Here is a 25,174-nt window from a genome sequence, read left to right on the forward strand (position 1 = left end):
ACAGAATCTAGTTGACCTGACCGACTCCTGCCATCTTTATATTCCAACATGTAGTCATCATGCCAGACTAGAAAGCTAAGGGTGGCTATGTTCACGACAAATGGATGCCATGCCAGGGACAGTCAGTGCCAGGCCCATCCTGAAAGGTCAGCAGTCACTCAAGTGGCTCCGCCCCAAACACCGCCACCACAGCGCCGTACCAATGAGCCGAGCCAGCTCGCAGAGGCCCCAGGGCACGTGCACGGGCAGCACTGCACTGTGGCTCTCCTGCAGAGCGATGTTGCACAGGTGGTCAGAAAAGCGGCACAGGCGCTCGGTGACGCTGGCGTTACACAGGTTCAGCAGCACGTTGAGGCCCAGCGGCTTGAGGGAGGTAAGGTGTAACTGCCAGTTGGAATCATCAAACTGGATGCATGAAGGGTTCTGCTGGTCTTGGGACAGGCTCAGCATCTCCAGATGGTAGTCACACACAAAGTCCTCGGCCTCATAGGGATCACCCTCTGTCCCAGGCTGGGCCTGGAGGAAACGTGGGGATAAGGCTGGTAGGAGGTGGGGAAAGGCCCTGATGCCCAAGCAGGCCAGGAACCAGCCCCAGGGGAGAGCCCATCTTCCCCAGCAGGGTGCCAGTGCTCTTGCTCTCCTACTTCAGAAAGAAGGCTGCATGTGCCTCCCTCCTCTGCTCTTCTGACCCCGTTGGTTCAGATTGAGCTATTTCCCTTTGATAGGGGAGGCAGGAAGGCCTAGGACAGACAAGGTGGCTTCTCTACTCTCTCTCCTTTCACTTACCTTGCCAGATTCTTCCTCTCCACCTTCCGTGTCCCTGCTGAAGCTCACATTGGAACCCGATGGGTGTTTGCTGCGGCCGTGTACTTTGTGATGAGAGTAGGGCTCCGAGGGCTTGGGACCATCGCTAGGCCAGTCACCACGCTCCTGCTCGTTGGAAAGGTGCAGGGTATTGTTCAGGGAGCCAGCAAGGAGGGCATCTCGTTCATGGGGCTGAGGAGAACAGGAGCACAGGTCTAGGACCAGAGTCCCAAGGCTCCTGAGGATCAGGGAGACGGGGCAGTTCTGGGCTCCTAATGGCCTTAGCCTTAGTTTTTTTGGTTTTGTTTTTTGAGACAAGGTCTCTCTAGGTAGCCCTAGCTGTTCTGTAACTCACTCTGTAGACCAGGCTGGCCTCAAACACACAGAGATCCACCTGTTTCTGCCTTCCGAGTGCTGGAATTAAAGGCCTGTGTGACCACACTTGGCCACTCATCCTTCATCTTAACCACTCAGAAGACCCAGGAATCGGAGCTCCCCTCTCCTTCCTAAGCCTCACTCTCCAAAGACTACAGGCCCAGTCCTGAGACGAAGCACCCTAACCGACCACCATGGGAGCTGGCCATACCTCCTCCTCTACCTCAGGATGGCAGAAGGAGCGGGTGGACAGGTCGTCTGTGAGGTCCTCATGGCTGTTGTGAGGGGGTTCCACCTTCCCACTGAAGAAGAGCACAGTTTCTGGGCTGGGGTTTGGCCATGACAGGATCCCCTGCTTGTCTACACAACACAGTACCTGGAGGAAAAGAAGCAGGGTTAGGAAAGGATTCAATGTTAGTCTAACTGCCCAGTGCCACATACAAACAGACGACCATCCAGACCCAGCAGGAAGGTCCATTCCCCAGGCCGACCCCCCTGAGGGGCCTCCTCACCGTGACAGAGCCCAAGCTGTGCAGAAGACTGGCGCTGTGGCTCAGCGTTGGCGACGTCCCCTGGATCACCCTCAGAAAGTGACCCCAAATGCATCGTAGCATTTCCTGGTGGGAGACAGACAGTCTGTGAGGCTATCTGGGGCTCAGTCTTATTTCCTTGAAGACAGCCTGTAGGGCCCAATTCGAGAGAAGTCCAGGAGACGCCAGCAAGTAGAGTTCTGGGACAAGTTACTGATACAGGATGAGGTCTGGTTCATGCACACATTCAGCAGGGATGGGGGGAGGGGGCAAGCGCTCCAAGAGCTCAGCTGGAGGTCAAGGCCAGAGAATCACAGAGATCCTAGCGCCTGCAGGGGCCTGGAGGATACCCCGTCTATCTCAGCAGTTTACCTGAGAGGAGACGGTTTCAGTGTAACTGCTGAGAGTATCCTCTGAGAACTTGGCCAGCTACACAGAGAGAGACAGGGTGAGCATCAGTGAGGAGACGGCTACTGTCACAAAGACCTTCATGTCTACACAGCTGGGCTCACTGATGGGATCCACACCTGGGCCTGGCCTGGGAACCTACTTGGTAACAGAAAGTACCTGAAACCATGCAGAAATTCCCAGCGCCTCAACATGCTAAAACCAACGTGGATCTGGACTTAGGCCCCACTTCCTGGCACAGCCAATTAACTCTTTTTGTTCCTGCCACTGTCCTCCAGATGCTTTGGAACAACCTACCAGGGAGCTGGGTGAGGCCTTGCTCATCTGGGCCAGGACACGAGCTTCTCCACAGGCGGTAGCCAGGACCCAGAGGACCGGGAAGAGCAGAGGGAGGATGGGCAACATGCCATTCACCTGAGAAAGAGCGAACCACATGCCAGGATCCTAAGGAGATGCTGCTCCAAAGGGAGGAAGAAGGGGAGGGATGCCCTGCCACACAGCCATCCTCCAGGGAGGAGGAGACAGCTGTCCTGGGAGCTGGAAGGAAGGGAAGCTCAGGAGCCAATCTTAAGCTACACTCTGAGACACCCTGGGCTGCAGAAGGGAGGAGCAGGACAGAGAAGCTCAACATGGAGGAAAGGGTCACCCTTGCCTGGAGCTGGAGAAGGGTGTACTGCCACGAAGTGACCCCAGGAGCACTGAACACGAAGCGCAGGGCATTGGTGATGAGAAAGCCAGCCTGTGGGGACAGGAGGGGCATAGCCTTAGTGACTTCCCCGGAGAGGGACTGAGCTGCAGGCCCCTTCCTTTGCTATTCACACTGCAGGCTCACTCTGACCCCTTCATGCCCTCTCGCCTGGGCTGGGCCTGCAGCTAACCCATGTCTGGCCCTCTCCCCGCCCTGCAGTCTCTCACATACCAGGACCACCGGCACGGCATAGTGAAGCATCACCGACTGGACTGTGAACCTTTCATTGTCCAGAGCAGTAACTGGGCGCAACAAGGCTGTGTCCAGGCACCATCTGCAAAAAAAAAACCACGGCAACCCTCAGTCTCTCTGAGGGCAAGACGCCAGACAGCCACACCTCAAAAGGGTTCTGGGCCTCTCTCCTGGACAAACCATCACCAAATACCTCCAAGTCCTGAAATTCCCTAGTCAGCGTTAGCCCCAGCCTGGGCCACACAGTGCCATGAGAGAGGGGCTGTGGCCACCACCATGGCTATTCCCTCAGCCTAAAAATGCTCACAGGAAGCACTGGAGGAGAAGCCAGCAGGGCGGGACAGGAGGAAGGCAGTGCTACCTGACGCTGTCAATCACAGGAGTCTCCAGGACACGGAAGAGCCGGTACTGCTGGGGGTTCTGTGGTCCCTTCTTCACTTCCCCCCTCGGGGAGGGCGGTGGAGAGAAGGGGGGGAACAGGTCTCCCGGCTCCAGGACAATGTGTTCGTCGTCCTGCCAGCAGTGATGCGGAGTGAAAGGACTCCATCAGAGTGCATTGTGGGTCTTTTGGGAATGGGGAGGTGGGACTGTTTTGTTTTGGGTTTCTTGAGACAGTCACACTGCCCTGGAACCCGCAATCCTTCTGCCTCAGCCTCTACATGGCTAGGATTATAAATGTCTAGCACTATGATTGGCAAGACCACTCTTTCTGGACAGAGCCAGCCAAAGTAGAAATAGCTTCCAAGGTCATGGTCTCTCCACTAGCAATGAGCCTGCCAGGGTGGGCCCTATGGGACTTGGGTTTCCAGGAAGAGACAGAGCAACAGCAGGAGGAGGTTCTAATCCTGCCCCGGGTGCCCTGGTAACCCCCATGCTGGGCAGGAAGCTTCAAAGTCTAGTCTCAGGACTCCTAATGGATTTCAGATCCTCCCCCAGCTGCTCCATCTACCTTGATGCCCCTCAGGGAGGCGAAGGACTCTTGACCAGGCCTCAGGGCTATGATGTCTCCTTCTACCAACAGGCTAACTGGCAGGTTCACCAGGTGTCCATCTCTGTAAGCCCAGTGCAGGGACCAGGACGGCGCAAAGGGCATGTGGAGGTCTGGATACATGGCGTTCGGCCACATGATCTCCTTTCCGTCCCTGAGAGCATCTGACGAGAACAAAACACAGTGCTGGCTCTGCACACCTATTCCATGCATGCAAATGCACCCCATATTTCAACAGCACCTTCCCTGAGAATCCTTCCCTAGGGACAAAAATATAAAGAATGATGCCAGCACTGTGGGGAGGGAGTAAAGAAGGAGTAAACCTGTCTGCCAGGCAACAAGAGATGACTTCCAGGAAGACAGGGACAGCATGGGAAGAGACCAGGAAGACAGGGACAGCATGGGAAGAGACCAGGAAGACAGGGACAGCATGGGAAGAGACCAGGAAGACAGGGACAGCATGGGTAGTAGGCCAGGGAGAAAGGACAAGATTTCATGAGTTAGAGACAAAGAAGGAGAAGCAGTCCAGGTGGAGAGGAGCAGAACAGAGGCATGAAGCATGAAGCAGGCTGGACGGAGGGGCTCTAGGATGAAGATCATATGGGATGATGAGCTACAAGGAGAGGCTGGACAGGACAGCTGGAGCCTGGGCAGAAACAGCCCTCAGGAGCTGTGTGTGGCATCTGGGATGGCCTGGAGAAGCAGAAGGGAGTCACAGAAGGCACCTGTCACCCCAAACCTGTCCGGCTGGGTCTGGACTGGCGGTGTTCTGACATGTCACAGACTGCTCTGACCCTCAACCTCACCTTGGATCTGGTCAATGATCCCCCGGAGCCTGCGTTCCACCTCCTGGCGCTTCAGCCGATCTTGCCGCCCAATGAGGATGAGATCGAGAAGCAGCAACAGGAACAGGGCAGAGGCATTTACCAGTTCCACTCCATGGCTGGTGTTGAGGGACACAGAGAACAGCATGTATTTCCAGAGAAAGGGCCTCCCAGCCAGCTCCCACAGCCTATTCCTCTAGCCACTTTTGAAAGTGGTCTTGCTTGTTTCCTGCACCTCTGTCCCCAGTCAATAGAAAGGGGATTCTTGTACTCAGGTCACTATGGGGCAGCTCAGGTAACAGCCCCGTCAGAGCCCTGGGATGGCCTAGATGGGTTAGAACGGAGTTGACAGAGGCCATGGTCTGTGCTTACCTCCCGGCTGGCTGGCCCCCACAGCAACACAGCAGCAGCAGCACAGCCAACAGCATGAGAGAAGCCCCCGGCCAGTGGAAGCAGGAGCAGCGGTTACCAAGGTGCAGGAAGCTGCTTCTCCACATCTCCTAGAGCAATCGACAGGCAGGCAGTGAGTCTCCCAGCCGGCTCCAGTATGCCCACATCTTCCAGCAGGTAGGGTGGGACACCACTCCCAGTGAACTGGAACTTATGAAGTGTCAGTAGAGGTTTTGCACAGCATGTCCCCCCCTGCCTCGCTGCCTGCGCAGTCAGGCTCCTGCCACCCAAGGAAGCGTCACCTTCCACGTGCGACATTTCTTCTGTTCTTTGAGGTGTTTCTCCAACACAGCCTCCAGCTGTTCCTTCAGGACACTGAGGGCCTTCCGGGTAGACAGGCCCAGGGCCAAGGGGGGCTCTCCCTGCAGGGAGATAGAAACAGTCAGCATCTCCCAGGGCCCTGCCCAGACTCACTCTTTGATTGCAGGTCTTCTTCCCCATTCTGACCCCACACTCCTTATCTTATAGTCAAGTGAAAAGAAACGCAAGAAAAGGATTTTCTCAACTCAGATTGGTTGTTCGACACTCAACCCATGGAGCCGGGCGGTCTTCCTGCCCCATTCCAACTCTTCTTGCTTCCAGTACCATCCCCTACCCCATTTTACTTCAATATTTCACAGACCAAAGGGTATCTATTTCTTTTTTATTGTTTTTTGTTTTGTTTTGTTTTGTTTTGACGCAGGTCTGCCCATCTATTTCTGGCTGCCCTGGAACTCACAGAGCCTCCTAAGTACTAGGATTAAAGGCATGCATCACCCTGCCCTTTCCGTCGTTCTCTCTCTCTCTCTCTCTCTCTCTCTCTCTCTCTCTCTCTCTCTCTCTCTCTCTCCTGCTCCCTCTCTCTCTCTCTCTCTTTGGTTTTTTGAGACAGGGTTTCTCTGTGTACCCTTGGCTGTCCTGGAACTCACTCTGTAGACCAGGCTGGCCTAGAACTCAGAGATCCGCCTGCCTCTGCCTCCTAAATGCTGGGATTAAAGGTGTGCGCCACCATCACCTGGAATACATCTCTTTCTTTAAGAGAGTTGGCTCAGGGGCTGGAGAGATGGCTCAGTGGTTAAGAGCACTGACTCCTCTTCCAGAGGACCAGGGTTCAATTCCCAGCACCCACATGGCAGCTCACAACTGTCTGAAGATACAGTTCCAGGGGATCTGATACCTTCATACCAATGCACATAAAATAAAAGTTAAATAAACTATAAGAAATGTTTTTTTTTTAAAAAAAAAAAAGAGAGTTGGCTCAGATGTTGTTCTTAGTTGTTCCTGGGGAAGGCATTTAAGAAAAACTTTTGGCTGGTGAGAAAAAGAAGGGTGGAGTGAGAGGGAAGCCGTGGCTAGAGACAGACACTGGGAACTTTAGCCAGTAAGCCACAGCCAAAAGGCAATGCATAGATTAATAGAAATAGGTTAAATTAATATGTAAGAGTTATCCAATAAGAAGCTAGAGCTGCTGAGCGGTGGTGGTGCACACCTTTAATCCCAGTACTTGGGAGGCAGAAGCAGGTGGATCTCTGTGAGTTCAAGGCCAACCTGGTCTAGTTCCAGGACAGGCTCCAAAAGCTGCAGAGAAACCCTGTCTTGAAAAAACAAAAGAAGAAGAAGAAGAGGAGGAGGAGGAGCAGGAGAAGGAAGAGGAAGAAGAGAAGGGGAAGAGGAAGAGGAAGGAGAAGGAGAAAAAGAAGAAGAAGCAGCTAGAGCTAATGGACCAAGCAGTGATTTAATTAATACAGTTTCTGTGTGATTATTTCGGGGCTAAGCGGCTGGGAACCAACAAGCAGCCCCTCTTACTACAAATTAGCACCCAACGTGGGGCACCAAATGAAGAAGGACACTTAAAAGAAATCCCACACTAGCTCAGAATTGAGAAAAAGACAGGGTTATTTATTTAGGGGTAGACTCACAAATCACAATCCTCTGCTGGAACGGAGAACCTCAACCAAATCCCATAGCCGGAAAAGAGGCCAGACACACGCTTTACATAGGCATAAATAAGAGGCCACCCCAGTGGGTGGGTAACTTAAAGGCTACTGGTGGTAGGAATTTCTAAAGCAGACTGGTGAAATGGTTTTGCCAGTAAAGGTGTGGGCTGCTAAGCATGATAACCCGGTCCAAGCCCCAGGACCTATGTGGTGGGAGGAGAGAACCAACTTCCGCAAGTTGTCCTCTGACCAGCACACACACACAAACAGACATAATAACTTTTAAAATTAAAAAAAAAGAAGACCCTGCCACCTCTGCCTTCTAGCACCGCTATTTTGCAATTAGGCAGGACATAAGCTCAGGGGGATAGACAGCTAGTTCTTACAGACAGCACCGTGACTTGGCCACTCTCCTCTTTGCAGTGGAGGCACAGGAACACAGGGACCTCCACCTGGGGCCTCTGTGTTGAGAACCACCCATTCCTGCTCCCCCTCCTCTCACCCCACAGCCCATTCTTGCCAGCTGGTGGATGTTCCCAGGACACCTCTGCCACAGTTGTGGATTCACCTACCACCTCTCTGCTCCAAGACCCACATTTCACTCCAGGCCAGGCCCGTTCTGAACACAGGCCTGTTTTCTGACTGCCTCAGAGCTGCTTCACAGGAAACAGGAAACATCCCAAACCCCAAACTCATCCGTGCTGGTCACCTCTCCTCCCACACCACCACTACCCAGGCTCCAACCTGCCCCCCACACCTTTCCTTTCCATCCCTTCTTTACCTTTTCCAAACCCACCGCAATCCCCCAACCAGAGAAAGTCGCCCTCAACAGCTGACTCCCTTCATCTTTACATTTTTATTACATTTGACTGGTTGTGTCGAAGGTCAACTTTTGGGAGTCAGTTCTCTCCTTCCGTCACATGGGTCCCAGGGACCCAGCTCACGTCCTCAGGCTTGATGGCAGGCATGTTTACCCACTGAGCCGTTTCTGCAGCCTCCTTTCCTCACTGCCACAGTCCTGCGTCTGCTCTGTGAGGCCTTAGGAGCCTGTGGCCTCCAGCCTCTCCCTGCTCTTCTTTCTGCAGCCCTTGCTCCTTCAGCTCCTGTGCAAAGGGATGCATACTTCCTGACCAAGGACACACTTGCCACCAGGCAACTCTTGCTTCTTCAAGATAACTCAAATATCATCTCCTGTGGGAGGGACAAACAGTTCCCAAAAGCCCAGAGCTGCTCTTCAGGTTTGTGGTCTAAGGGCATCGGGCAACCTGGCTCTCAGCTTGTACCTTACGGACCTGATTCTGGATTTGCACTCAGCTTGCACCTTTTGGAACTGATTCTGGATTTGCACTCAGCTTGCACCTTATGGAACTGATTCTGGATTTGTATGTCTGACTCTCTTACTGTACCTTAAATTCCTTGAATTTTGGTATAGTATTTGGTACAGAATTGAAGAGGAATTCCCCTATTTCCACAAGCCTTCCCCACTGAACCACAACAGATGATGCTAGACACACCCAAGCTCAGTGAACGAGTTGAATGGATGAGCACAGAAATAGCTTCAACGATCCCAATGGCACCTTAGTTAGGGGACATCAAACAAAGCCTGCAGTGGTACCTGCAGCTTTCAAAGACATGCTAGCTGGGTGGTGATACATGCCTTTAATCTCAGAACTCAGAAGGCAGAGGCAGGCAGATCTCTGTGAGTTTGATAATAGCCTGGTCTACACTGTAAGTTCCAGGACAGCTAGAGCTACACAGAGAAACCCTGTCTCAAAAGAAAAAAGAAAGAAAAAAAAAAGACCAAGTGATGGTGGCACATGCCTTTAATCCCAGCACTGGGGAGGCAGAGGCAGGTAGGTAGATCTCTGTGTGGAGGAGGAGGAGGAGGAGGAGGAGGAGGAGGAGGAGGAGGAGAAGGAGAAGGAGGAGAAGGAAGAGGAGGAGGAGGAGGAGGAGGAGGAGAAGAACTGTCTGGATACCATCCTGACCCCACTGACTATAACTTGAAATTTTAAAATTTCTGGGATGAAGCTGATGTCAGGGTAAATTCAGTTGACAGATCTCCAACTGTAAAATACAAGGCGATGGGACCAAGAAGCAGAGTTCCTGAAGGGGCAACAAGTTTCCATCTTCAGAGGCCACCTGAAGAGCTTCCACCAGGAAAAGTCAAGCAAAAGCAGCAAACTCTTGGCCCGAGATACCTTAAGACTGTCTACTGAGAATGAAGGGCTGTGGGAACACTCTGACTCCTTGTCCTACCTCGCCACTCCAATGGCCCCATTTCTGTCCTCTGCAGGGGCCTGTTCTGGCTTTGCCTATGGCCGGCCACTCTGCCCTTCTCTTTCCTGACTAGTTCCAAATGTATCCCCTGGCTTTCTCCTTGGCCATTTGGTTTTGGTGGGACACACACCTCTATGACCCTAAGGGCCTGCCAGGCCTGAGGGGCAGGGGCCCAGTGCTACACACCTTGAATTGTAGGTGCACATAGTGTCCACCTCACCACTGGCCACCTCAGCTTTCCAGGATGCATTCATCCCAAGAGCTTCTTTTTTGTTTGTTTGTTTGTCTGTTTGAGACAGGGTTTCTCTGTATAGCCCTGCCTGGCTGTCCTGGAACTCTCTCTGTGGACCAGGTTGGCCTTGAACTTACAGGGATGTACCCGCCTCTGCCCCCAATTGCTGGGATTAAAGCAATTCCCAATTAAAGCACACAGTGGTGTGCACCACCACTGCCTAGCGACTCTTAGCTCCTTTGCCTGAAGCCAGTAGGATCTTGACCCTCCAGAGCCCAGGATCCAAATCAAGCATTCAATGCAGCTAGGATCTACTATACAACTTCCTAAAAGGGCAGAGGCTTTCTTGGGGGTTCTAGATAAGAAAGACAAAGGGTTACAAAGGGCAGGCTGGGCCTGTTCCTCCCTGTTGACAGAAGGAAGAAGACCTGGGGCCATAGTAAGAGGACTGTGCCCCCAGCACCTTCCCTCACACTAGCTTCTCCTCTTGGACTCGATCTTCTCCTGCGTCCTCTCCACAGTCGGATACAAGAATTCCTGGAAAGGACAGGATTCACAGACCACACCTTTAAAACTCATGATGTGTAAAACAGAGGAGGGAGAGAGGACCATTGCAAGAGGTAAGGGTTGCATGCCCAAAAGATGGGGACAAGCAGTAAATGGGTCCAGGTGACATGCACAGGCTATAAGGTTACACGGGAAGCTGCTAGACCTCGAGCTAGGACCTTATGCCCAGGAAGGAGCAGGTCCCTGCAGGACTGAGAGAAGTCTATGAGAAGCCAGAGAACCAGAGAGACATCCCTCCTTGAGCCAGGCCTGCAGAGCACTCACTGACTCCCCGTTTGCACTGTTACCACCCAGACATCTCCTGCCTCCTTCTCTGCAGCCTGAGCCCAGGATCGCCCGCCTCGGGATCACTTGCTTTCCCTGTCCCAGGAACTCTGCTCTTCTCCGGGTGAGAGAGGCATGGTCAGAAGGTGACAGATGCTCCGTGGACAGGACACCTGCAGAGCTGCCTGCATGCATCTGCCCATCTGCCCCCGCGTGTTGTGTCTGGCCGGGGGCACCAACTCCAGACAGGGGATTAAAGACAGTGCAGCAGAGGGAAAATAAGCTATTCTGTAATTACATGCTGCCCAAAGGAAGTGCCTGCCCACACAGGCTGGCCCTGTGGAGAGCACTGGGCCTTCTGAGCCAGCCTACTCTCTGCCGGGTTCAACCATGCCGATCCAAGTGCTAAGCCTGTTCGGCTCACCCTTCTGTGCTCAGGGTCAGACCACTGCTACCCTCATTGTCTGAGCTTCTCCCCAGGTGGCAGAAGGTCCAGAGGGAAGGTGCTCAGTGGAAAACCATCGTACTTTCTGAAGGAGGAACAGGACCAGTTAGTAGGGAACAGGCAGAGTGACACGGGGCACTCCGTGTTCCTGGGCGTCTTGGAGAGAGGCAGCAAGTTCCTATTATCTGAACAATAAATAAACTAAGTCAGCACAGGCTAAGGTCTGCTTCTCTTTACCTACTGAGGTCAAAAAGGGTGAGGAACATTTTGATTTGCCTTAATTAAGTTCCCAAGGCTAACGAGAGATTGCTCCTGTTTCTCTGATGCTAAAAACTCACCCCTTCCCTGGCGCTGGCACCTCTAGACACATTTGTGGGGCCAGGAGGGAGGTTTCTACCCAGGAGGGACCAGAACAGAAGGACACTGAAGTCATTCAGGCAGAGCCAGCCCTTCCCACTATTGTCAGCGCTCACACTTAGCCAGCGCAAAGAGGAAACAACTTGACTCAGAAAGGCAACTGTTGTCATTTGGTTGGTTTTTGTTTTGCTGTTATTTTGACACAGGGTCTCACTATGTAATTCTAGCTGACCTGGAACCCACTACATTCACCAGGCTGACCTCAAAGTCAGAGATCTGCCTGCCTCTGCGTCTGCCTCTGCCTCCTAAGCACTGAGATTTGCCCACCATGCTGAGCAAAAAAAGAACTCTTGACTTGGGAGGCTGGATGTCATCACCAGCTGGGCTGGCTCTCTCTGTTCCACCACTGAGGAGGAGCACCAGCAGGACTGAACATTTGAGGACAAAATGACTGATAGCAGTAAACTAATACTAAGCGGGACCCCACTGCCAAGGTGTATAACTCAGCATCCAATAGCTGGAGCCCCAGCACCCAGCCCCCAGCACCTAGCCCATATCCCTGTGGAGCACTTCTGAGGCTCGCTCCACTTTTCTTCCTGCTCCACCTGCTTCAGAAGCAGCAAAATTATGGCTATATATTCAGGAAGGCAGGTTACAAAATAAACTTTGACTGGTTGCCTTGACAACAGACGGCCACCAGTTATAATCAGCTGGGTCCCTTCGCCAGTCATCCCATCAGAGCTGCTGTAGTCAGCACAGATGGAGAGGAATCCCTCTGAGTTTGGCTGGCACATCTGGGCTCATCGGCAGCCAGCACATCTGGGCTCATCGGCAGCCTGGCCAGGCAGAGGCAGAGCAGCACCGCTTACTCCTCTTCCTTCCTCATAGACTCACACAGACCCCAGCATTTCCACCCACCTGCTTCTGCATCTTCAGCAGCCACCAAAACTCAGAAACTATCCCAGCCCTGACCCCTGACTCGGTTACCTGAGTGATCCAGAAGGAAAAAAAGTCCCCTCATTATAGAGAAGAAATGGCAGCCAGGCCCTGGGCTTTTGTCACTTGTACATGGAGCTTTGGGTACCAGCATCCTTTTCCCCTCTGGGAAACTCAATCCCCAAGGCTGCTCTGGATAATTTGAAAACCTGGCTGGCCATTCCAAGACATGCTAGCTTTTCAGTTCTCAGTCCCAATCTCCTTCCAAAACACTGGTTACCCCAGGCTCATCCTGCCCTGCAGCACCTTCAGGACTCCTCTGGCAACCATAACCCAAAGACGCCCTGGTAAGCACGGCAGGAAGCAGTAAGAACTGTGGAAGCCAAGCTGGCATACTCACCGTGCTGTGCTTGCCCTGGTGGGGCATCCATAGCTCTGCCTGCTTGAAGAGCATGGGGCAGAGCCTGAGGGACAAGCAGCCAGGTACGGTCACTCCCAACACCACCCTCGAGGAAAGAGGGAGATGCAGAACAGAACAAGAGAGCGAGAGACCGTGTGAGCGAGAAGAGGGGAAAGGGCTGGACCGTGTGTGAGTGAGAGGCCGGTGCTGCAGAGAATTGGGCGCAGTGGAGCAGAGCTTCAATCTGCTGATTAATTCAGCCTATTTCCAGTCACGCTGCAGATTCAGGGAGGGAGGAGGAGGCAGCAGGCAGTAACAGCAGCCCAGAGAGGGAGGGAGGCGGAGAGGGAGGGAGGGAGAAGAGCGGGAAGAAGGAGGGTGAAGAAAGGAGGGCTGAGAAGCCAAAGTTGGTCCACGGTCTGCCTGATGTCCAAGAGACCAACACAGGGTGAGCACAGAGGCGAGACACAGCTAAAGGACAGTCAGACGGACGGAGGGACACTTGGACAAATGAAAGAAGCTGTCAACGGCCTGGAGTCCCCAGGGCAAATGCTGGCATCCTGGGGTACCCTGGGGAACAGATACTGAATCTCCTGCCAGACTACCTGTCCACCACCCCTAGGTCACTAGTAAGCATCACACTGTGGCTGAGCTCATCACCCAGCAGAGCTCCCTGCCTCTCAGAGAGCGGAGCCCGGGCAGCAGCAGACCTCCACCATGAGAGCTGCAGGAAGGAGGGCAGAGAACCGGGGTTTTATTAATAGCAGCACATCCTGCAGCAAGGAGGGATGGCCAGCAGGGATTCCAGCAGAGACTTCAAGGAGTCTGGAGGAAGAGACCAGTAGCAGAGGGAGAGAGCAAGGCCATCTAAAAGGGCTTCTTAGGATTTTAACACCTTCCTTCCAGGTGATCTAGAGATCCCACAAGCCACTGGCCCACAAAGGGAAGCATTAGATTTAGGTACAGTAGAGACCAGGGCTGCCTGGGTACACCTGGATCTCTTTTTGGTTCAACTTTTTGTATATTTGTTTGTTTGAGACAGTCTCTCTGTATAGCGCTGGCTGTCCTATAATTCACTGTGTATGTAGACCAGGTTGGCCTCGAACTCAAGTGATCTGCCTGCCTTTGTCTCCGGAGTGCTCAGGCTAAAGGCATGCACCACCAAGCCCAGGTACAGGCAAAAAGGCTCCCAGGCTGCACTTCAAGCCTGGCCTGAGTGACGCTGGTTCCCAGTTTGACACAAAAGAAAGCAGCACAGGCACTCTGGGTGACGGAGAGGTAAGACACAGGGAGGGACCGCACATTCCTCTGCTAATGGACAGGCCATCTTCAGCATGGTGACACAACACCCCAGGGAGTGAGGACAACCTAATGGGTCCCTTGGCTGGAGAGCAGGCTGGAGGCTGAGCGTGCTTCTCCAGGGCCCTCTGTCTCCTAGACTACACCCTCTCCAGCTGCTGAGAGGAAAGAGAGCACCTCCCAGCACAAGCCGGCCTCTCCCCTCCCCCAAGCTGGCCTGTGTACCTCCCTGTGGGGCCCCTGCCAAACAGTAGAATAGGGACAGAAAGGAGGGGCTGGGCAGTCCAGAGGTTAAGGGCAGGAAGTCTTTGCTGGGAGCAGGAAAGAGGATGGGCGGGGTCAGCCTCTGTACCAGTCTCTGTGAGGACTATCACTGGTAAGGCGGAACCAGGCAGCAAAGCTTCCCCTGCTCCACGGCACACCTCAGAGCGCACAGGGCACTGTATAGACAGCAATACGGTCCTTTCCATTTTCACCCACTCCTGCACTCCATGCTCAGACAGGAGAACAGCCCTGTTAGCTCAGAAACAGGGCCCAAGCTGGCACAGTTCATCCACCATGTGCTTCCAGACAGGCTAGGAACTGGTGTGTCCGAAAGAGAGGGGACCAGGTGTTAAAAGACACCCAGGGACAGGCAAACCAATACTGGACTAAGGTGCTGGCTATAGACCACCTGAGGAACAACTGACACCACACAAACTCCCCTTAATCCTTCTCCAAGATGCCTTCTGAGAGTCCTGGGTAGTATTATTATTAGAGTTCACCTTTGGAGCCCAGCATGTTATTGAAGAGATCCTTTCTGGGCTGGCAAGACTGCTTAGTGGGTAAAGCGGGGGCAGTCTTTGCCACAGGAGAATATTCTAAATCTACTTCCACCCAGAGACAGCGAGCGCACCCGAAGGCAGGGCCGGTCTTCACTGCCTGAACTGCTCAGGCCCGATAACTTTCGGTGGACATTGGCCTCTAAGGAGGCCTCACCAAGCTGCCAAACTCACTCTGTAGTCCAGGCATGCCCCACATTTGCAATTCTCCTGCCTCAGCCTCTAAAGTAAGTGACACTACAGACCGGCACCACCAGGCCCAGCTCAGTCCTGTTGATTAACACACAGCTGTGTTTGGAATCTGATGAGGTGCTTGTCCCTAACCACAGACAGAGTGCCCAGCAGTCCTCAACATGGCCAGGCAGGTTGGGGCACAGCCCTAGCACAGTGCAAACAAACCAAATTACACAGCTCTGGGCAAAGCTGGCTTGGGATCAAATCCAATCAGAAAGCCTGCTGTCATGCAGCCATGTTAGCCGGGCTCCCCTTAACCTGCATTCATCGCACCCTGGCAATAGTGACCTCTGAGGAGGGGTCATGGTTATATCCCCCACAAGCCTCACGACACCCCCTTTGCTCACACTCAGTATAAAACCTTGAGCTGGAGATCTCCCAGAAAACCCAGGGGAGGGGAGCCCAATAGAGATACCCCCCACGACAGACACACAGCAGCAAGGGAGCAGGGCCCACCAGATGCTTCTCCTTCAGGTCCATGGGCACAGGGTACTTCAGACATGCCCAGATGAACACAGTCACACCTGGAAGGAAGCTTCCTCCCCAACATGAACAAACCCCGGTGAGTCTGTCACAGTCACAGCATCTGGGGAAAAAAGAGGAAAGAAATCCCATAAATAAGGTCACAAGGTCACAGGACTGGGAGACTGTTGTGCAACAGGATGACCTCCACTGAGCCCCAGACCAGCAGCACCCTGCTGGCCTGGCCCTCTGGTGGCGTCCCTCAGGAGTCAGCCCTGGATGAGGTCCACTCCTGGGAGGCTAGCAGACAGCTCCAGAGGGGTCCCTGGACGAGCCTCGGCTAATCAGCACGTCTCACAACTAGGGTTAAAGACAGCAGTAAAGTCATCTGGAGTCTACCACAAGCCAAGTAATCAGGGACATCAGGAGGGAGGATGGGAAGAGACCGGGCAGAAGCAGGCACATGATGCTCTCTGTGTGCTGAACGTGTGCCACACTTGCCAGCACATGCATGCCCACGGGTCTTCTGAGCCTCTTGTGTGGGTGACAGAAGAGCTAGACAGGCACCTTGGGCAGAGGTCAGCCAGGATGAGCAAGCCAATCTGACAACAGTGTGACAAAAGTCAGCTAGGTACCTGGACGACGAAACCAGCCCAAGGGCTGAAATGCAGCTGTATCAGAACAACACACTTAGCATGGATCATAGCCTGGACTGGATCTCAGCAGCCCTCCTGCTTCTAAATCAGAGAAGTGTGACCCTGACACTAGTCCCACCTGCCCCACCTGAGCCCTGATCCTCACCCTTCCGTCCTGGCAGCCAACACAACTTTCACAATCTCAGCTCAGGGCATGTTCTCAGTAAAAAGTGACACTGAGTGAGCTGGCCTGGTGCCAGAGGCCGCCTCTCGCAGAAGCTCTAACCTGCTGATGGGGGCAGTTCTCCAGGGCCACGGCCAACCTCATTATGAGGAATCAGAGGCCTCGGAGAGCTGACCCATAAAAGAGCTGTCGAGAAACAATTAAAAATCTATGTCCAGAGGGCCAGCCAGGAAACTCGGGTTTGAAGCCACCAACTCCACTCCCAAATCCCACCCAGTTCCTCCGAGCGGCACCCATGCTGCTGATGTCACCTGCCAGGCTGCCAAGTTTCTCTCTACCTCTTCCTTTCAGCCAGGGCCTTCAATCAAAGCTGAGACATCCCCTCAGGGTCAGAAACAGTGACGCTGGCAGTGGCCTTGCGAAGTGGTGACATTCACTCTTTGGCAGCCAACTGAAATGGATCCGGAGAGGCCAAATCACTCCTCCCCAAGGCCACTCTGACCAAGCAGCCTGAGCCTTGTTTACAGCTATGGTTGAGGTCCCCATGACACTCCATCTCAGCAGGGGCTGAATAAGGTTTTCACCACACAGGGAAGGGAACCAGGGTCCAGAAGGGGATTGTTCCTACTAACGTCTTCTGCCAACACAACCAGAGGGAAATGACTGTGGCCAGCTGGAACCACAGCAGTGCAGAGGGCAGCCAGGAACATGACATTTTTCTAAGAGTCTCTGTATTCCCATCATTCCATACATGGGATTCTGGGAGAGGACTGTTCTTAACATCTGACCTGAAATCAGGAGCAGAATCCTTAAAGGGCCAGCTCTGCCTATATCTCACTGTAAAGAGCAGAAGCATCACAGCTAAATGAACACCCGTGGGTTCAAATCTCAGCTCCAGCGTGTATCAGATACTGAAGGATCTTGGTAAATTATTATCTGTCCTTTCAGCTTCTGCTCCTTGTCCTTGGGATGGATGTGGCAACACCTGTCTCACAGCAGTGCCGTGAGAATTATGTAAAATAAGTGCTGGGCCTGGCATAGCATCTGGTGCTCAAGAAACAGTAGCCAATACCATGATGAACAACAAGAAATGACAACCAAGTTCATCCAGGTCAAGAATAAGGATTCACGGGGATGGAGAGATGGCTCAGTGGTTAAGGCCACTGGTTGTTCTCCCAGAGGTCCTGAGTTCAATTCCCAGCAACCACACGATGGTTCACAACCAACTGTAATGAGATCTGGCTCCCTCTTCTGGCATGCAGGCAGAACAGTATATACATATAAATAAATAAATAAATAAATAATCTTAAAAAAAGAGTCAGGCGGAGGTGGTGCACGCCTTTAATACCAGCACTCGGGAGGCAGAGATAGGCAGATCTCTGTGAGTTTGAGGCCAGCCTGGTCTACAAGAACTAGTTCCAGGAAACCTAAGGCCTAAGTCTGGGCCTTGGGACCCACATGGTAGAAGTCCCTTGATCTCCATGTGTGCCCAGTGGAAACAGAAGGTATAGAGACTGAAATGAAATGTCTCCTTGTAACAGACAGAAATCATTACAGAAAAACCACAACAGGTCAAAATGTGAAGAGCAAGTGTCCCTAACATATCTGCAACACAGCTCCTGCACCCAGGGCTCAGAATCAGAGCAGAACAGGGCGTGGAAGACCGTAACAGTCAAGAGAGCAGGAAGCTTGCCGCGAGATTTCAGCTCCTAGAAATGTCAGGGAAGCTGCACCCATGAAGTCTCCCTAACGTGACTGCCTAGACCTGAACAAGGACGTCTGCCACACACACGCCAACAAGGAAGGGGGAAATCTCATGGGGCCCCAACCCTAGAACTACAGGCAGCTAAGGATTACTGCATGTGGGAGAAATAGACTTTCCCAGGGAAGAGCCCCAAACTGGCTTCCCGATACCAAACAGCCCTAAAATTATATACATACAAGTAACATTATATGAACTGTGCAGGTTGTACTTAAATGCTTAGGAATATATAGTTCTTTCTCTGTGTGTGTGTGTGTGTGTGTGTGTGTGTGTGTAAAACAATTAAAAAAAAATAGAGACCTTCTCAGGTATGGTAGCTGATGCCTTTAAATGAAAATCCAGAACTTGGGAGACAGAGTCAAGTGGGTCTCTATGAATTTGAGGCCAGTCTGGTGGACATGGTGAGTCCTAGGACAGCCAGGGCTACACAGTGACATCCTGTCTCAAACAAAAGAAAACAAACAGCCCCACACACACACACACAAGAAAAAAGAAGGCATGAATTTGAGAGAGAACAGGGGATGGGGTGCATGGAAAGAGCTAGAAAGAGAAATGGGAAGGGGAAAAATGCTGTATTTAGATTTTAATTAAAAAAAAAAAGTTAAACGAAGACCGCCTGTTTACAGACTAACTAATATAGTCTCCAGAAAATGGTACGAAGTCTGCAAGCACGAGGCTGTAAGGTTAAAATACAAATATAAATTATATTTCTCATGCCAGCCAGACGGCTCCGTAGGTGGAAGGCCCTTGCTGCCAAGCCTGATGAGCTGAGAGCAGCGCCTGGCACCCACGTGGAAAAAGGGAGAACGGAGTCCTGCAAGCTGTCCTCCGACTTCCACACACGTGAAATGGCACAGACCACCGCAAACACACACACACACACAAAAAGAGAAATGCAGAGGCCAGAGAGATGGCTCAGAGGTTTAAAGCCCTTGTTGCTCTTGCAGAGGACCATGGTTCGATACCTAGCACCCACATACATGGTGGCTCACAAGCCCCTGTAACTGCAGTTCCCGAGGGACAAACTTCTGCCCTCTGAGGGCACCTGCAAGCATATGGCACACAAGCCTACATTCAGGCGCATTAAGCACATGAATAAATCTATTTAAATTAGACGGACTGATTTCATGTATATAGGTGATTTTTCTGCATGTATGGATGTGTATTATATGCATGCCTGGTGCACACTCAGAGGTCAGAAAAGGGCTGGATTTAGGGAAGTTGGGAGCCACCGTGTGGGTGCTGGGAACCAAACAGACTCTCTGGAAGAGCAACAAGTGCTCTTAACCATGAAGCCATCTCTTTAGTCCCAAATATTTTATAAAACAAAAACCAGAGCCGGGTGGTGATGACACAAGACTTAATCCCAGCACTCAAGAGGCAGAGGCAGAAGGATCTCTGTGAGTTCAAGGCCAGCCTGGTCTACAAGAGCTAGTTCCAAGACAGGCTCCAAAGCTACAGAGAAATCCTGTCTCAAAAAACAAACAAACAAAAAATGAAAGAAAAAAAAAACCCAACAACAATAAAGCAGACACGGTTGGGGGAATGACTCAGAAGACAAAGTACTTTCCATGATGCCCACGACACGGCAACCCACCTGTAACCCCAGCATTTGGAAGGCAGAGCAAGCTGACTAGCTAGACTAGCCAAACAGCCACACTTTCAGTTTCACAAGAAGTTCCACCTCTCTCCAATATACAAGGTGAAAAGCAGACGAGGGAGACACATCAGCTCTCTCTCTCTCTCTCACACACACACACACACACACACACACACACACACACGAATATGAATACACACATGCTGTCATACATGAGAAACATGCATACACACACATACATGTGCAGAAAGAAAAGTTACCCTTAGTTTTATTCGAAATAGCCCCAAACCAGCGACAGTTCAAGTGTCCATTCACAAGAGAATGGGTGAACAAATTCAGTCCCGATGCAGTGGAACCACCGGGAGATGAGGTGTATGGTAGAATCGATAATATAACCATATAACTAGATCTCCAGATGGTTGCTGCCTGACACAAGCCAGGCACAAACCAGCTCCTGGTATGATTCCATCCATGAACCGAGGAGCCAAAAGCAAACCTTCCCTCTTCTTCAGTGATTATCTTGGGATTGTATTCCAGCAACAGAAAGCTGACCACCATACTCCACTCCTTATGCCTCACAAAAGACGGTAAGGGACTGGAGAGATGGCTCAGTGGTTAAGAGCCCTGGCTGCTCTTCCAGAGGTCCTGAGTTCAGTTCCCAGTGCCACATGGTGGCTCACAACCATCTGTAATGAGATCTTGTGTTCTTCTGGCCTGCAGGCATACATAGTAAATAGATAAATAATAATAAATAAATCAAAACAAAACAAAAGAGGATAAGGAATGATGGCCTTCAAAGTATAAGATATAACGTCTCTTCCTGAGGAAAAGAGATTTGCTTTCCTTGCCTCAGTTTCTCAGGGTCTGGGACTGTCAGCGTATGCTACTGTTCACAGAACGGCATCACTGTGTTACACGGATCAGCCTCAAACTCACAGCCCTCTGTTCTCAGCCTCCCAAACAGCTGGGACTCTAGGTAAGCCGCAGAGAAATGTAGAACATAATCAGTTTGAGGGCTATTATAAAAACAGATAGCTAAGGGCTGGTGAGATGGCTCAGTCGATAAAGACACCTGCTGCCAAGCTAACCACCTGAGGACCTACGTGGGTGCAGGCAGCCAACTCCTCTGACTTCCACATCCACCATGATTCTCATGAGCCTGCACAGATACATACGCGCAGAAAGTCAGTAAATAATAAAACAATAAAAATGTAATTTTAAAAACAGCTATGATTGAGGTTGGCCCTGAAGTACTCAACAGGAATTTCCAACCAACAGGCGCTGCAGGGGCCACCTGCAGGAGGGGGGGGGGTGCGGGGCGGGGTGGGGGGGGACGACACGGACGGACAGACACAGGACCAGGAAAGTCTCTCAGGAGAACTGAGGTGAGGCTAAGGCTGGGCAAGGGGTAACCCACACAGAAGCTACCCGTCTCACGAGGGCAACCAAGGAGAAAGGCGCACAGCCTTCTTGGGAGACATCATAAAGTGAAGAAGGTGAAATGCTCCCACCCACACAGGAAAGGACTCAGACCAACGTGGCCCCAAAGGCCAGAGCAGTGAGGCCTTGAGGAGTTGCTGACAGTTCCTCAGGAGACTCGAGTATTTAATATTTAAAAAAAAAAAAAAAAAAAAAAGGAGGGGGAGAAGGGAAAGACATGACATGCAGGAGAGTTAGGAGAAAATTATAATAATTTTGGTTTGCCACAACAAGTAGCTAAAAAAGACTACATCAACAGCCACGGAAAGAAGGGATGGACGGCCCTCCTGCCGCCAAGCTCAGAATGGAGGCCAAAAAAACAAGCACAGGTCCAAGGCCCAAGCTGAGGATGAGCTGGGAGCTGCCTGTCCTTCTAGGCCCTTCTGATACAATCTGCACCAGGTAGGCTTGCACGACGGCCTTGCTCAACACACCAAACAGTATTCGATGGGCCCATATTTAGTTAAGTACCTGTGACCAGGAGGAACTAGCTGGTGTGCTAACGCCACGATAAATGGAAGCAAGCGATCAGGCTTCGTCCTTTGCGTCCTCGTCAATATTTTTATCAATGGCTTGAATAAGGAAACAGATGGTATGGTAATCAAATTCTTAGATAGCGTAACCCAGGGGGAAATATCAAAGACAGGACCCAAGGAGATCTCAACAATAGCTCAGTTTAACTGAAAAGAATAATATGCCCTCAGCTCAGGCTCAAAAAACTAAATGGCTTAGTCAAACACAATTCCAATATGCGAGCATGTGGGCACAGCACCCAAAGTTCATTATGTTTCGGGCTAACAGTTAACAGGTAGGCCTTCTTCCCAGCAAGAAAGACATCTGATCTCTGCTTATACCAGAGCGTGTCTGGAATACTTTGTTCAGTTGCACAACACAGATGCATTTTTTTTGTTTTGTTTTGAGACAGGGTACATAGCACTGGCCGTCCTGGAACTCACTCTGTAGACCAAGCTGACCTGAAACTCACAAAGATCCACCTACCTCTGCCTCCCAAGTGCTGGGATTCCAGGCATGTGCCATCATTTCTGGCTATGACGCGAATGCATGACAGAGATGTGGAGGTCAGGGGACAGCTTGCAGGGGTTGATTCTATCTTCCGTCACGTGGGGCCGGGAACTGAACTCAGGTGGCGGGGCTCAACAGAAAGGCTCCTCACCGGCTGACTTGTCTCAGCAGTCCCCGCAATACAGAACACAGAGAGGGAAACTGAGAAGCTAGGTACAGCGATGTACGTCTGTAATCCCAGCACTCAGGAGCCTGCGGCAAGAGGATCTCCAAGGGTGCGACGACCTAGTTCTACACAGCAAGGTTCAGGCCAGCCTGGGCTGCAGAGGGATGCCATAGCCAACAAGGGGGAAGAAAAGGAAGAGGAGGAGAATACAACAGGCTTCTGGAGAGCAATAACCAGAAGGAGAAACTGAAGGAGAAACGAAAAGAAGAGAAGGTGCTTATCCGACATCAAAAAGCACACACCGGATGAAACAGAGCTAGAGAGGAACGGTACTGTCTATGGCAACAGGAGATAGTCATGCTGTGAGAAGCCTCCCAGTAGGGACCAGGACCTCCAGGCAAAGGGAAACACCTATAAAATAAAGATTAGAGTCAGCTGTGGTGTCTCATGCCTGTAACATCAGCCTGGACTAAGTATGAAGACTTTTTCTCAAACATGTGAATGTGCGCGCAAACACACGCGCGAGCACACACACACACACACACACACACACACACTCATACACAGAACCAGAACAAACAAAAGTGGTATGAGAAATATTTTTCTATGCAATTAGAATTGCTTAACTGATACAATGGTATGCACAGCACTTGGAAAGCTGAAACAGAATTGTCCCAAGTCTGAAGTCATCCTGGGCTACACAGTGAATTCCAGGCCAGCCTGATCTATCAAGTGATAATGAGACTCAAAAAGGCAGAAAAAGAAGAGAGGGGAGAGGAGGAGGGAGGGAGAGTGGAGCAAGGAGGGAGTAAAAGCATACAAAAGTTAGAAGATGTCACGTGACGTCAAGGATTATAACACCACTGCACTCAAAGTGATGTGGTATTGGCTTGGTATTTGAGAGGCCAGAAATAGATCCAGACATTTTTGGACAATTGATTTTTAAGAAAAGTACAAAGAGAATTCAGTAGAGGAAGGAAAATCTTTACCAAAGGCAGTCAGAACAACTGAATATTCCAATCCGAAAAATAAAGAAGAATGCCACCAATCACACTTGGGACTTCTTGACAGCCAAAAGTCTTTGTGTGGCAAAGGCAACTGTCAACAGAGTGGAGACAACCGACAGACGAACCTTTTCTAGCTATACCATTGACAGAAGAACATTAACATCTAGACTATACTAAGAACTAGGAAAGCTAACCAACAGGAAATCAAACAACCCAGTCAATAAAAGAACTTTCAAAATGGACAGCTGGTTCTCAAAATGTGAACTGCAGACAGCCGGTAAACACAATCGTCTAACCCCACCAGCCATCAGAGAAATGCAAACCCAAACTATTGAGATTCCATCTCCCCTGAGTCAGAGTGGCAGCAATTAACAAGCAACAAACAGCCCAGGGGCAGTGGCACACATCTTTAACCCCAGCACTCGGGAGGCAGAGACAGGCGGATCTCTGTGAGTTCGAGGCCAGCCTGGTCTACAAAGCGAGTTCCAGGACAGGCCCCAAAGCTACAGAGAAACCCGTCTTGAAAAACTAAAACAAACAAACACAAGTAACAGCAAGTGCTGGCAAAGACATGGACAAGAGACATCTATTTCTGGTGGGAACGGAAACCACCTCAGTCACTACGGAATTCAATACAGAAGCCTGCCAGAAAACTCAAAATAATGCTGGGCATGATGGTGCATGCCTTTAACCCCAGCACTCAGGAGGCAGAGGCAGGTGAATCCCTGAGTTTGAGGCCAGCCTGGTTTTAGGATAGAGTTCCAGGACAGCCAGGGCTATAAAGGGAAGCCCTGTCTCAAAAAACAAACAAACAAAAAATCTCAAAAGGCATGTTGGCAACCCCTTTTACCCAAGCACTCAGGAGGCAGAGGCAGGAGGATCTCTGTGAGTTAGAGATTAGCCTGGTTAGCCTGGTCTACATAGTTCCAGGACAGCCAGGGCTATGTACTGAGCCCCTGTCTTGAAAAAACAAAAACAAACAAATCAAAACCTCAAAAGAGATCTAGTGTATGACACAGCTACACGGCTCCTGTGTCTCCGAGTCAACACGGCAGACACTTGCACATCCATGTTGACCACAGCGCTGTTCACAACAGCTGAGTCATGGAACCAGCCTCAGTGACCAACAGCAGAGAAACAGAGAAGAAAAATGTGCTCCATCTACACATGGGTTTTTTTCCGGCCATCAAGAACAAAGTTTTATCATTTGCAGTTAATGGATATAACTGGAGAAAATATATTAAGTGAATTAAGCCCGTCTTAAATATTATTTGTATTTTGTCTCTCATTTTTGGCTCCTAAATTTTACATGGATACAAAAATCACACGCATACGCGCGCGCGCGCACATACACACACACACACACGAATGACATGAAAGGAAAAGCAAACCTATCTAGGAGAGCAGAGGAGACAACTGGGAGAGTGAGAAATGGGAGGGGACGAGCAGGGGACACTGTGTTCCCTCTAGATAGACACTTGAGTGTGACCATAGATAACACAGGAGTAGGTACAATGAATATACACAATGAAAATGTTAGTAAAAGGCCAGGCAGTTGTGGTACACGCCTTTAATTCCAACACTCAGGAAGCAGAGGCAGGTGAATCTCTGTGAGTTTGAGGTCAGCCTGATCTACTACTGGTCTACAAGAGCTAGTTCCAGGAAGGCTCGAAAAGCTACAGAGAAACCCTGTCTCAAAAAAAAAAAAAAAAAAAAAAAAAGAAAGAAAGAAAGAAAAAAGAAAAGGAAAAAAAAAAGAAAAAGAAAATTTTCGTAAGAAAAAAGT

General features: G+C 51.0%; 1 protein-coding gene across 11 annotated transcripts in view; it reads right to left on the minus strand.

Moving 5' to 3' along the window:
* Tmem94 (transmembrane protein 94) overlaps positions 1–25,174 on the minus strand; it is a 34,915-nt gene that overhangs the window by 7,289 nt on the left and 2,452 nt on the right. For 4 of the 11 annotated variants that reach the window (XM_048451995.3, XM_048452000.3, XM_048451996.3 and 1 more), the window contains 14 exons: positions 15,527–15,656; positions 5,562–5,681; positions 5,242–5,369; positions 4,852–4,988; positions 4,007–4,209; positions 3,419–3,570; positions 3,037–3,139; positions 2,770–2,856; positions 2,415–2,531; positions 2,082–2,138; positions 1,692–1,796; positions 1,391–1,555; positions 787–996; positions 201–516 (listed from right to left, as the gene is read on the minus strand). In XM_048451995.3, the coding sequence (XP_048307952.3) occupies positions 201–516; positions 787–996; positions 1,391–1,555; positions 1,692–1,796; positions 2,082–2,138; positions 2,415–2,531; positions 2,770–2,856; positions 3,037–3,139; positions 3,419–3,570; positions 4,007–4,209; positions 4,852–4,988; positions 5,242–5,369; positions 5,562–5,681; positions 15,527–15,550 (1,924 nt within the window). In that variant the 5' untranslated portion in view covers positions 15,551–15,656. Of the gene's footprint in view, positions 1–200; positions 517–786; positions 997–1,390; positions 1,556–1,691; positions 1,797–2,081; positions 2,139–2,414; positions 2,532–2,769; positions 2,857–3,036; positions 3,140–3,418; positions 3,571–4,006; positions 4,210–4,851; positions 4,989–5,241; positions 5,370–5,561; positions 5,682–12,716; positions 12,949–15,526; positions 15,657–16,167; positions 16,190–16,689; positions 16,803–25,174 lie in introns of those variants that run through there. The other 7 variants (XM_048451999.3, XM_085696042.2, XM_085696043.2 and 4 more) reach the window with 5 other exon arrangements.

The sequence above is a fragment of the Myodes glareolus genome, chromosome 9 (assembly GCF_982192425.1).
Source record: "Myodes glareolus chromosome 9, mMyoGla1.1, whole genome shotgun sequence".
Lineage (NCBI taxonomy): Eukaryota > Metazoa > Chordata > Mammalia > Rodentia > Cricetidae > Myodes > Myodes glareolus.